The 13,587-nt window shown below is 42.0% G+C and overlaps 1 protein-coding gene across 2 annotated transcripts in view; it reads right to left on the bottom strand.

Annotated features, from left to right (window-relative positions):
* KIF25 (kinesin family member 25) overlaps nt 1-13,587 on the bottom strand; it is a 78,022-nt gene that overhangs the window by 55,396 nt on the left and 9,039 nt on the right. For both annotated transcript variants that reach the window (XM_054021357.1, XM_054021355.1), the window contains exon 2: nt 7,361-7,426. Coding sequence is in view for 1 of the 2 variants with exons in the window: in XM_054021355.1 (XP_053877330.1) it covers nt 7,361-7,426 (66 nt within the window). In the remaining variant the exon portion in view is untranslated. The remainder of the gene's footprint in view (nt 1-7,360; nt 7,427-13,587) is intronic.

The raw sequence follows: 13,587 nt of genomic DNA on the forward strand, positions 1-13,587 counted from the left end.
GGAGGATCCACCCAAACACATAACATCCCTGGAGCAGCTACAATTGCTTACACGATAAAGGAAGGCAGGGAAATATTTAATATTTTAAAAAATCTTATTTTAATTAAATTTAATAACTGGCAACAAGGAGGAGAATAAGAACTAACAGCCCAAATCCTCAAAGGTATTAAGGTGTCTAATTCCAACGGATGTTAGGTGTCTAAATACCTTTGAGAATCTGGGCCCATGCTTTCCCAGCTTTCCCCCCTCTCTAAGGACTCCATGCACCACAGTTCGACAACTACTGGAACAGAAGATCACCTAACTTTTCACCTTTACTAGTACTCTCAAATCACTGTAATCAATTATTCTTTTTACATGTAAACAATTGGGAGCAACAAGTAATATGGGAGGCAGAGAGAGATTCTCCTGCATTTTGAAGGGTTGACTCCTCTTTTGAGAGTGCTCAGAAAATGCAGGTAAATATAAAACTCCAGCTTAGAAATACCCCATCAGAAAATCTTCATTCCTCCATATCTTAGCACAAATCTTTCTATGTTAATATTTAAAAGGATACTCACAAGGTTTTTTGATCTGAAAGTCATCCAGTCTTTAAGCACTACCTAAAGTACAGCAGGTCAGAACTTTTTGAAAAAGGTTACCTGACACTAGAAATATAGTAGAATGAAAGCTGCATGATTGTCTATGAGATGCACACAAGGTATTTTATAAATTCATATTTTTATTATAGACTTGATTAGCCAGAAATTGTGACCGCTCCTATCTACTGATTACATGGCATTTTTTCTTTTAGTCTATTTTATAAAAGGACTCCCAGGATTCAAATCTCTTAAGTGCCATTTTTGCAAACACTTATGCATGTGCTTCACTAAATGCACATATATAGTCCTACTGAAGTAAATGGGACTACTCGTGCAAAATTAAGCACATGAATAAGTCTTTGCAGGATTTGGGGCTATGTTATTCAGAATGTTTGAGGTTATTAAAATTAAGAGCATTTTAAACATTTAATTTAAATTTTTGCTATTAATTCTCCTTGTTTTACTTTTTCTATTTTTCTCAGGGTGGACAATAAAAGTGGTTTGGTCAGTTTCACTTTTTCTTTATAGTCAGCTTCTATTCAATTTCACTCAGGTTTTATCTTTATTATCAATACTCCCATGACCTTTTCTATGCAAATAGTTTCCTCTTTGGATTTATCATTCCCCTGAAGTGTTTGCCACCCAGAATTTGTAGGATTGTGTTAGGCCAGGAGAAGCTGAAAGTAAAACAGACTACAAATAGAGAGAAACTGACCAGTTTACTTGCATTGTGCAAAATGTGGCCCCAATAGATCCATGCTTGCAGATCTAGGTGTCCTCATGTAAGTAACTGCAGGATCAGGGCCCTAGTAGGTGGCAAACAAAAGCAAACTGCATGAAGTAATAAAATAAACTAATACACAGTTTTTAAATTTTCAGTTTTAATAATTTAAGATATTAACAACAATACCAGTAAAGAACTAATATTTTATAATATTTTTTCTACTGAGTATATCCCTCCACGTATATGGTTCAAGCAAAAATAAGAAACATTTAGAAGAAACGTTTATTTTGTTTTGTTTTTTAGTGGAAGAGAATTCAATTTTCTATGCTATTCAAAAATGACCGCTCCAGTGCAATGCTGGCAAAATAGTAAGGTTATTAAAAACATGATTGATTAGGAAAAAACACAGAGGACTAAATTGTGGCTTTTCCATAGAATCATAGGACTGGAAGGGACCTCGAGAGGTCTAGTCCAGTCCCCTGCACTCAAAGCAGGACTAAGTATTATCTAGCCCATCCTTGAGAGGTGTTTGTCTAACCTGCCCTTAAAAATCTCCAATGATGAAGATTCCACAACCTCTCAAGGCAATTTATTCCAGTGCTTAACCACTGACAATTAGAAAGTTTTTCCAAATGTCCAACCTAAACTGTCCTTGCTGCAATTTAAGCCCATTGCTTCTTGTCCTGTCCTCAGAATTTAAAGAGAACAATTTTTCCTCCTTGTAATAACCTTTTATGTACTTGAAAACTATTATCATGTCCCCTCCCTCAGTCTTCTCTTCTCCAGACTAAACAAGCCCATTTTTTTCAGCCTTCCCTCATAAAGATCTAGAAAACAGGACCCAATCATTTTTGTTTTTCTTCTCTGGACTTTCCCCAATTTGTCCACCTCTTTCTTGAAACTATATTCCAGTTGAGGCCTAACCAGCGCAGAGTAGAGGGGAAGAATTACTTTTTGTGTTTTGCTTACAACACTCCCGTTAATATATCCCAGAATGATGTTTGCTTTTTTTGCAGCATTGTTACACTGTTCACTCATATTTAGCTTGTGATCCACTATGACTCCCAGATCCCTTTCCGCAATACTCCTTTCTAAGCAACCATTTCCCATTTTGTGTGTGTGCAACTGATTATTCCTTCCTAAGTGGAGTACTTTGCATTTGTCTTTATTTAATCCTATTTACTTCAGATCATTTCTCCAGTTTATCCAGATCATTTGCAACCCCTCCCAGCTTGGTATCATCCGCAAACTTTATAAATGTACCCTTTGTGCCTTTATCTAAGGCTGGTCTACACTGGGGAGGGGAGAAGGGGGGGAGGGGGAAATCAATCCAAGATACGCAACTTCAGCTACGCAAATAGCGTAGCTGAAGTCGAAGTATCTTGGATTAAATTACCCGGGGTCCACACGGCGCGGGATCGACGGTCGCGGCTCCCCCATTGACTGCGCTACCGCCGCTCGCTCTGGTGGAGTTCCGGAGTCGACTGTGAGCGTGTTCGGGGATCGATATAATGCATCTTAACAAGACGCGATATATCGATCCCGGATAAATCGATTGCTACCCGCTGATACGGCGGGTAGTGAAGACGTACCCTGAGTCATTGATGAAGATATTGAGCAGAACCAGATCCAGAACTGATCTCTGTAGGACCTCACTTGAAATGCCCTTCCAGCTTGACTGTGAACCACTGATAACTATTCTCTGGGAATGGTTTTCCAACCCTTTATGTACCCACCTTACAGTAGCTCCATCTAGTTTGCACTTCCTGAGTTTGTTTATGAGAAGGTCATAGGAGACAGTATCAAAAGTCTTACTAAAGTCAAGATATACCATATCTACGCTTCCCTCCTATCCACAAGGTTTGTTACTGTGTCAAGGAAAGCTATTAGGTTGCTTTGATATGATTTGTTCTTGACAAATCCATGCTGACTGCTACTTATCACCTTATTATCTTCTAGTTGTCTGCAAATTGATTGCTTAATTATTTGCTCTATTATCTTTCCGGGTACTGAAGTTAAGCTGACTGGCCTGCAATTCCCTAGGTTGTCCTTATTCCCCCTTTTATAGATTGGCATGGTATTTGCCTTTTTTCAGTCCTCTGGAATATCTCCTGTCTTCCATGACTTTTTGAAGATATTTTCTAATGGCTCAGATATCTCTACAGTCAGCTTCTTGAGTATTCTATGATATATTTCATCAGGCTCTGTTGACTTAAAAACATCTAACTTGTCTAAGTAATTTTTAATTTGTTCTTTCCCTATTTTAGCCTCTGATCATACCTTCATTTTCACTGGTATTCACTATGTTAGACATCCAATTGCTACTAACCTTTTTGATAAAAACTGAAACAAACAAAAAAATCATGTAGCACTTCTGCCATTTTCACATTTTTCATTATTGTTTCCTCCCCTCGTTGAGTAAGGGGCCTACTCTGTCCCTGGTCTTCCTCTTGCTTCTAAGGTATTTGTAGAATGTTTTCTTATTACCCTTTATGTTGCTAGCTAGTTCAACCTCGTTTTGTGCATTGGCTTTTCTAATTTTGTCCTACATACCTGTGTTATTTGTTTATATTTATCCTTTGTAATTTGACCTAGTTTCCACTTTTTGTAGGATTCTTTTTTGAGTTTCAGATCATTGAAGATCTCCTGATTAAACCAGGGTGGTCTCTTGCCATACTTCCTATCTTTCCTACACAGTGGGATAATTTACTCTTGTGCCCTTAATAATGTCTCTTTGAAAAACTGCCAACTCTCTTGAACTCTTTTTCCTCCAAGATTTGCTTCCCAAGGGATCTTACCTAGCAACTCCCTGAGTTTGCTAAAGTCTGCCTTTTTGAAATTCATTTTCTTTATTGTGCTGTTTTCCCTCCTACCATCCTTAGAATCATGAACTCTATCATTTCATGATCACTTTCACCCAAGTTGCCTTCTACTTTCAAATTCTCAAACAGTTCCTCTCTATTTGTCAAAATCAAATCTAACTTCTCCTCTAGTGGTTTTTTCCACCTTCCGAAATAAAAAAAAAAAGTCTCCAATACATTCCAATAATTTATTGGATAATCTGTGCCCTGCTGTGTTATTTTTGCAACAGATGTTTAGGTAGTTGAAGTCCCCCATCACCACCAAGTCCTAAGTAAGGGGCAGATAAAGGGCAGCATATTGTGTGATTTTTAGCCAATTCAATTGAATCAATGTGCTGTGAAGGTAGACACCCTTAAAGTGATTTAAATCTAGTTTGTATCAATTTATTTGTGGAGCAAAAGAAACCAATACAAACAGGTTTAAGATAGTGTGTTCACTCACAAGGGTCCATGGTTTAACTAAACCTGCTTATTTAAACCCAGCACAAGTTTGTGTGTAGACAGTCCTGTTGCTCAGAGAGCCACAACCTCCCTCCTGGTTAGCCCACTGCTCCCAGGACGAGCAAACTTCATCAAATCTATATCCAATGTAGAAGCTTCTCCATGCTGGCTGGTGCAGGGTGGGAATGGAGGTGTCACTATACTCCCAACCCAACCACCTGAGCAAAAGAGGTTCAGTAGCCACTTTGCAAAGCCCACATTGCTGCCTACGATGCAGACAGCTGGCACAAGGGTGCTTGCATCCCTTTATGCCTCTGGGCCAGTGCACTGGACAGGCCAACATTTAACTCAAAGGAGTGGCACTGATGGTTTCTTAAGACTCCAGTCAAAGAGTAAAAGTGACATGGGGGTAGGGCTGGGGTTTCAGTAAAACAATGTTTTTCATGAAAAGTGTCTGCTTTCTGCAGACATTTTCCTTTTTTCCTCAAAAGACTTTGGCCAAAAATGGGCATTGCTCTCCCATAATGCACCACAACCAGCGACTCCATGTTGCACAGCTTCCCCTCACCAAAAAAGGGAGACTCTGATGCATCATGGGAGCTGTAGTCCAGCTGGCGATCCTGGCCCACAGAGGAGAATGGGGACAAAGAACAAGCTGCAACTCCCATTAAGCACTACAACTTACATTTTTGGCAAAAATCTGGTAGTTTTCAGCCAAAACCACTGAACACTCAAAATTTCCCACGGAGAATTTCCATGAAAACCTCAAAAAAAAAAAAAATCTTTTATTTTCCCTGAAAATTTCCATGAGGGTTTAAATATTTGCACCAGCTCTACTGGGGGCTTTTGTATTAGGGGAAGAAAAAGTAAAATGGGGAAAAAGGGAAAGGATATTCAAGTTGTAAGACCGAAACAGTGGTCCCTTCCCTCCACTCTACGAGGAGGAAAGGATCTGAAGTTTATCATGAAAATGATTAAACCACCCGTGACCACAGATTATATTATATTTTTCTATACATAGCTTTGTACTTGCATTTCTGTTAAGACGGTTAAGTAAAAAGATATTTTGATTGTCAGAAACCACTGGCAATGATTCCTCCTGCTTGTGGTGCATTCAGGGTGCTCCCCATATATCTTTATCTCCTCCAGCCACACAGTATATTTGGCAGTTAACAAGTGGAACTCTGGAATGGATTTTTCTAGCAGCAATGTCTAGATTTGTGACAGACTGCCTGCTTGATTAGCCCTACAGGCAGAATATTGAAAAACTTAGTCTTTTCTACATAATGCTTTAGTCCACAGAAGAGGAGTGTAAATGTTAGTCTCTGTTAGCGTGTCCTGCACTAACTGACCTGGGTAGACTCTGCTGGCACACACTAAAAGTTCCCCAGTGCACGTTAATATAGTATGGTTTGAAACAGGAGTGCATTAATGCACACCAGTGAACTTCCAGTGTGAGCCAGCAAGGGCCACATGGGCCAGTTAATGCATGACACACTAGTGCAAACTAAAATAGAAAACTCTCCGGTGCAGACTAAACATCATGTAGACAAGTCCTCATACTGGCTTTGGCTCTGGAGGAGGGTATCTTGTTTACAAGACACATTCTTCCCTCTGATGTATCTTACTATCTAGAATGGTCTCCATATTGTATGCTTGAGATCAAAAGGTCAGTTCAAATTCCTAAGAATACCTTCACTAAATGCTACAAAAGACAATAAAAATATATTTCGCTGAAAAAAAGTACAGTATTCTTTTGTGTACCCAGCAAAAGTCAGCTCAGATGCACCATCTGGCTTGCAGTCAGGACTTCTTATTTTTTTAATCAAACCCAATTTCATCCAGCAGAGTTAACCAAGACACAGTGAGGGCAAGTGGCTTTCCTGAGGTCACACAGCGATTTAATGACTCAGCCTGGATTAGAACGTCTCAACTGACAGTCACTATTACCTCTAATCCACACAGCCAGTCCTGGTCTTGCACAACAAACAACTGCTCAAATTTCTTTTAATCTCTAGAGACCCAGATTTGAAGAGGCAAAATATTACAGTATTTATGAGGACTGCTCATTATTTCAATAATTGCTCCAGAAATAGTTGTCCCTTCTGATCAGTGGTATGATGAAAGAAAGTGGGTTAGTTTAGCCATAGCTAGGTTTTTCTAACTGCTTATATGACATTTTGTTTTACTCCCTCCAACACAAGACACACATGTACACAAATATGAAGACACTGAATAGAGCAGCTTTGATAAGCCCATTAATTATAAAAGGCAGATTCCTGAAACCTACTTATGGCCAAATATTTGAAAAGAGTGGCTTCCTTTTTGTGGGTGTAAACTGCACCCCCAAAATTTGCACTTACATTTTGCACGTCCAGTTCAACTGCAAGCAGAAATAAGATAATTCAGTGTGAAAGTTCTCAAATTTGGCATGCATGTTTAACTCCCTCAGTTCATTTTTGAAGGCATGAAATTACAGGCAAGTATTCTAGTATTTGCACTTCTGATTACCTGATTTGCACCTGCGATTAAAGAAAATGTGAAAATTTTGCCAGCAAAAATTTGTGCTCACAAAAAATGAGCTGTGCCCTGTCCTTCGAAAGTTTACTCCACAGGAAGATGACACAATTTGAAAAGGAGAAAAAGGATTCCAACTTCTTTTTTTAGGTGGTGGGTTTTAGCTCCAACTCACAAACAACCTGGATACATCTCCACCCGCTTTACAAGAGATTAAGCATGGACAAAATAATTACCTCTGCAAGTTTCAGATGAAGAAGAGCATTTTCTGTTTCCAGCACAACTATTCTTTCTTCTTTAGCCTGAAAAAACAACAACAACTGATAGGCTAGATTCCGCATCCTCACCCTCAGCAATAAAACTGAAATAATAATTTCTGAATGTAGTCAGACCAATAATCTTTTGACAATCATGCACTTATTATTCACAGCACGACTATTGCAGTGTAAGAAGTTGGTGTGATATAATAAACTTTCATTAATATATTTTACCTTAGTATACATTTTTATAACCACTTAGAATAAATAATTTCCATTTATTAGATTGTCTAGTTACTGGTTCTCACCTTTTTTCAATATTGAGACCTACTTTCCCATACTGGTACTCCCTTCCAACCTAGCTGGTTTAGCAGCTTGGGGAAGTGCGGGTGTTTACGACACCATGACATCTGTTTGCAACTCTGCTGGGTGCGATGCCCCCTAGGTTGAAAATCCCTGAGCTATTGTTTCAGGTTGTCTGCAGATTTATGCAGGCATCACTGCATCAGTTAAAGCTCAGCTCTCCTTTTCAAGATATTTCTAGCATTATGATTGCAGAGACTATTTTTAAAAATAATGAAAAGGGTAAAAAAAAGGAGGATGACTGGAGCCCACTCACGATCCCCAGATTGAGAACCCTTAGTCTAGTCTTAGTCATCTTAAGCAAAGTAAGCAGTCATGGGATAAGAGGGAAGGTTCTCTCATGGATTGGTAACTGGTTAAAAGATAGGAAACAAAGGGTAGGAATAAATAGTCAGTCTTCAGAATGGAGACAGTAAATAGTGGTGTCCCCAAGGGGTGTGTACTGGACCCAGTCCTATTTAACATATTCATAAATGATCTGGAAAAAGGAGTAAACAGTGAGGTGGAAAAAGGGGTAAACAATGAGATGGCAAAATTTGCAGATGATACAAAACTACTCAAGATAGTTAAGTCCTAGGCAGACTGTGACGAACTACAAAAGGATCTCTCAAAACTGGTTGACTGGGCAACAAAATGGCAAATGAAATTCAATATATAAAATGATGGGGTCTAAATTAGCTACCACCACTCAAGAAAGAGATCTTGGAATCATTGTGGATAGTTCTCTGAAAACATCCACTCAATGTGCAGCCGCAGTCAAAAAAGCCAACAGAATGTTGGAAATCATTAAAAAAGGGAATAAGACAGAAAGTATCATATTGCCTCTATATAAATCTATGGTAGGCCCACATCTTGAATCCTGCGTGCAGATGTGGTCTCCCCATCTCAAAAAAGATATATTGGAATTGGTTCAGAAAAGGGCAACAAAAGTGATTAGGATCAGGAGGTAGCCGTGTTAGTCTGTATCCACAAAAACAACAAGAAGTCCGGTGGTACCTTAAAGACTAACAGATTTATTTGGGCATAATCTTTCGTGGGTAAAAAACCTCACTTCTGCAGATGCATGGAGTGAAAGTTACAGATGCAGGCATTATATAATGACACATGAAGAGAAGGGAGTTACCTCACAAGTGGAGAACCAGTGTTGGCAGGGCCAATTTGCTAAGGGTGGATGTAGTCCACTCCCAATAATAGATGAGGAGGTGTCAATTCCAGGAGAGGCAAAGCTGCTTTTGTAATGAACCAGGCACTCCCAGTCCCTATTCAAGCCCAAATTAATGGTGTTAAATTTGCAAATGAATTTTAGTTCTGCTGTTTCTCTTTGAAATCTGTTTCTTAAGTTTTTTTGTTCAAGAATAGTTACTTTTAAATCTGTTATAGAATGTCCAGGGAGATTGAATTGTTCACCTACTGGCTTTTGTATGTTACCATTCCTGATGTCCCATTTGTGTCCATTTGTTCTTTTACATAGGGACTGTCTGGTTTGGCCAATGTACATGGCAGAGGGGCATCGCTGGCACATGATGGCATATATAAAATTAGTAGACGTGCAGGTGAATGAGCCCTTGATGGTGTGGCTGATGTGGTTGGATCCTCTGATGGTGTCACTAGAGTAGATATGGAGACAGAGCAGGCAACAAGGTTTGCTACAGGGATTGGTTCCTGGGTTCATGTTTCTGTGGTGTGGTGTGTAGTTGCTGGCGAGTATTTGCTTCAGGTTGTGGGGTTGTCTGTTAGCGAGGACTGGCCTGCCTCCCAAGGTCTGTGAGAGTGAGGGATCGTTTTCCAGGATAGGTTGTAGATTATTGATAATGCACTGGAGAGGTTTTAGCTGGGGGCTGTACATGATGGCCAGTGGTGTTCTATTATTTTCCTTGTTGGCCCTGCCCTGTAGTAGGTGATTTCTGGGTACCCATCTCGCTCTGTCAATCTGTTTCCTCACTTCCCCAGGTGGGTATTGTAGTTTTAAGAATGCTTGATAAAGATCTTGTAGGTGTTTGTCTCTGTCTGAGGGATTGGAGCAAATTCGGTTGTATCTTAGGGCTTGGCTGTAGACAATGGACCGTGTGATGTGTCTTGGATGGAAGCTGGAGGCGTGTAGGTACGTATAGCGGTCAGTAGGTTTCTGGTATAGGGTGGTTTTTATGTGACCATCACTTATTTGCACTGTAGTGTCCAGGAAGTGGATCTCTTGTGTGGACTGGTCCAGGCTGAGGTTGATGGTGGGGTGGAAATTGTTGAAATCCAGGTGGAATTCTTCAAGGGCCTCCTTTCCGTGGGTCCATATGATGAAGATGTCATCAATGTAACGCAAGTAGAGGAGAGGCGCTAGGGGACGAGAGCTGAGGAAGTGTTGTTCTAAGTCAGCCATAAAAAAGTTGGCATACTGTGGGACCATGTGGGTACCCATAGCACTGCCGCTTACTTGAAGGTATAAGTCAGGGTTCGGCAACCTCTCAGAAGTGCTGTGCCGAGTCGTCATTTATTCCCTCTAATTTAAGGTTTCGCGTGCCAGTAATACATTTTAACGTTTTTAGAAGATCTCTTTCTATAAGTCTAGAATATATAACTAAACTATTATTGTATGTAAAGTAAATAAGGGTTTAAAAATGTTTAAGATGCTTCATTTAAAATTAAATTAAAATGCAGAGCCCCCCGGACCGGTGGCCAGGACCCAGGCAGTGTGAGGGCCACTGAAAATCAGCTTGCGTGCCACCTTTGGCACCTGTGCCATAGGTTGCCTACCCCTGGTATAAGTTGTCCCCAAATCTGAAGTGGTTGTGGGTGAGGACAAAGTCACAAAGCTCAGCCACCAGGCATGCTGTGGCCTCATCAGGGATACTGCTCCTTACAGCCTGTAATCCATCCGCATGTGGAATATTGCTGTAAAGTGCTTCTACATCCATGGTGGCCAGGACTGTGTTTTCAGGAAGATCACCGATGGATTGTAGTTTCCTCAGGAAGTCGGTGATGTCTCAAAGATAGCTGTGATTAGGGGTATGAAAGTGATTAGGAGTATGAAACGGCTGCCGTATAAGGAGAGATTAATAAGAGTGGGACTTTTCAGCTTGGAAAAGAGACAAGTAAGGGGGGATATGATAAAGGTCTATAAAATCAAGACTGGTGTGGAGAAAGTAAATAAGGAAGTTTTATTTACTCCTTCTCATAACACAAGAACTAGGGGCCACCAAATGAAATTAATAGGCAGCAAGTTTAAAACAAACAAAAGGAAGTATTTTTTCACACAACGCACAGTCAATCTGTGGAACTTCTTGCCAGAGAATGTTGTCCCTCTGGGGCACCTGGCACCGGCCACTGTTGGAAGACAGGATACTGGGTTAGATGGACCTTTGGTCTGACCCAGTGTGGCTGTTCTTATGTTCATTACTGTTTACAGTAAGAACAGCCATGAACCCAATCTTGTATTTCAAGGATCTGTACAGATTATACTTTCTTGGTAGTGCAGAGAAGTAAGCATTGCAGACACAAAGAAAATTTCCCAATTTTGGAACCACAAGGGGTTCTTTTCTACACAGCCAAAATGGGTTGGGAAAGCAGATGATGTTGCTCTTTTCCGATTGCCAGAAGATGCTGAAAAGGAATATTATCTGGGGAATCAGAAGTTTCTCAAGGTCTCAGCATGGATTCAATTTTATATTTTAATTTTGGTATATATATTTTATATTTTAATTGTGATCTAGCTCAGATGTCCAGTGATATTTATCAACGCCAACATTTAAATTATTTCACTGCTACTCAAAGCATGTAGAAAGGGAAAAGGATGAGTATAAAACATGCATAAGCACAATCTGCCAAGAATGACAGCTCATTTTGGGGTGTCACAAATGGAACATGCTTGGATGATGGTCACCATTTCCCCCCAAGTGCTCAAACTGATCCTCGGAAACAAAAGGCTGTAAGGCATCTGAGCCCCATCAAAGGGGAATTAATCCTACAATACTTAGTGGGGCATCTCAATCTTAGCATCCGAAGACACTCCAAATCATGAGCAGCCTTATCTATTCTGGTGGTGAGTGAGAGGTCAGGTAGCATCTTCCACGACTCTAGTGCCTAATGCTCTTCTCCCTGCTGGAGGCATCTACAGAGTCAGGCAGACATCACAGCACTGATCACATTCAGGTCATGTTTTCAAGCTTTTCTTAGCAACTAGGAGGGGTAGAAACATTGTCTTGTAATGGAAACTGAGGTTCTGATCTTATTACATGATTCTGGGAGCAGACTGCCAGGCATATGTTTATAACTTAGTGCAGCTCTGCCCATAGATGTGTCCCAGCACACAACAGCTGCGGCACCCTGGAGCACGGCAAAGCCCATGGCGCATATTTGAACATCTGCACAATCCTGCTGTGAGCAACTTCTTGTCTTGGTGCCCTGAGCAGGTGGAACTTGGGGCAGGAACACGCAGCTCCTCTCCCAACATGGGCCCTGACCCCCAGGACCATCCAGCTGAACCAGGCTGCCCATGGCCAGGCCCAGCAGGGGACATAGTACCATGGGCCAGTGAGCAGCAGCACCGGGGAGACCACAGAGATGCCCAAGAGCTACTCCCTTGCCCCAGCTCCTTGTGGTGGGTGCATCGTTGAGTGGTATTGCCATGGCTTCCAGCTCCACAGCCCACCTGGGATATTAGTTGGCAGCTCCTCCATGGGGCTGCAAGCACAGGTGTTTGCCTGATGTGGTTCACAAACTCCCCTGACACCTGCCCCTTTTGCAGCGAGAGGGAGACTCTGGTGCACACCTATATAGGATGTGTCAGGTTGCAGCACCCTGGTCATCTACCCCTGCAGCAGGAAGAAACTGGATGGGGGGGTCTGCAACTGTGAGGCTTATTTGCATTCCCTTGTTCGATCTGGTCTCCAGGAGAAGCTCCCCTGGGCAGTGCCATTGGCTCCCTAGGGCCTCGGGGGATGGTGAGGAAGATTAGGGGCTCTCTGCTGCACACCCCCTCTGGGCCCTTCCTTATTGCCCCATCACCTTTAGTCCCCTGCCTGTTTTCTCCTTCATCCTCCCCCATGACTGGGGCCCGGCCAAATTCACGGTCATAAAAAAGTATCATGGTCCATGAAATCTGGTCTCCCTGTGACGAAGTCACTGGAGCAATGTTCTGGAACTACTCTGTATGAAGACAGCCAGGACTCTGGGGGAGCATGTCTCCTTTCTCTGAGCATACTGTTGCCAGGGCAAGTAACTTATACAGCTTTGACCTTCCTGGATCTGACCTCAGAGCATTCAGCATCCCCTTCCACACCGAACGCTTCCCGCAGAAAGTCCACCCGGGCGGGGCTCCTGGGAAAGCCAGAGGGCCCTGCACCCCAGCTCTGCAGTCAGCAGTGACTCTCAGCCAGCATGTAGAACAGAAGGGTTTATTAGTTGACAGGAACACAGTGTAGCACAGAGCTTGTTAGCACAGAAATCAGTGACTTTCAGCCAAGTCCATTTTGGGAAGTCCTGGGCCAGACGCCCTGGACTCCCCCTCTTCCAGTCCCCCCAAGCAGACTGCCAACTTCCAGCGACCCGACCTCAGACACCCTCCATTGTGCCTCCTCCTCCTTCTTTATGTCACTTCCCAGGCAAAGAGTCACCTGGTCGCATCCCCTCTCCTGGGTCTCAGGTTATGAAGGGCACCAGTCATAGCATATGTGCAGGCATCTGGAGAAGCCTCACCTGCTCCAGAGGTTTCAGCCAAAGTCACACACCCCTATTCCCACCCCGAGGTATTGGTGAAGCACACAGGGAAACTGAGGCACACAATATTCATGCAAAACAGTAAAACTCACATAGGCTCACATACAACATAACAAGGGAAAATCTACCCTTTGTCA

This window comes from Malaclemys terrapin, chromosome 3 (assembly GCF_027887155.1).
Source record: "Malaclemys terrapin pileata isolate rMalTer1 chromosome 3, rMalTer1.hap1, whole genome shotgun sequence".
Classification (NCBI taxonomy): Eukaryota; Metazoa; Chordata; order Testudines; family Emydidae; genus Malaclemys; species Malaclemys terrapin.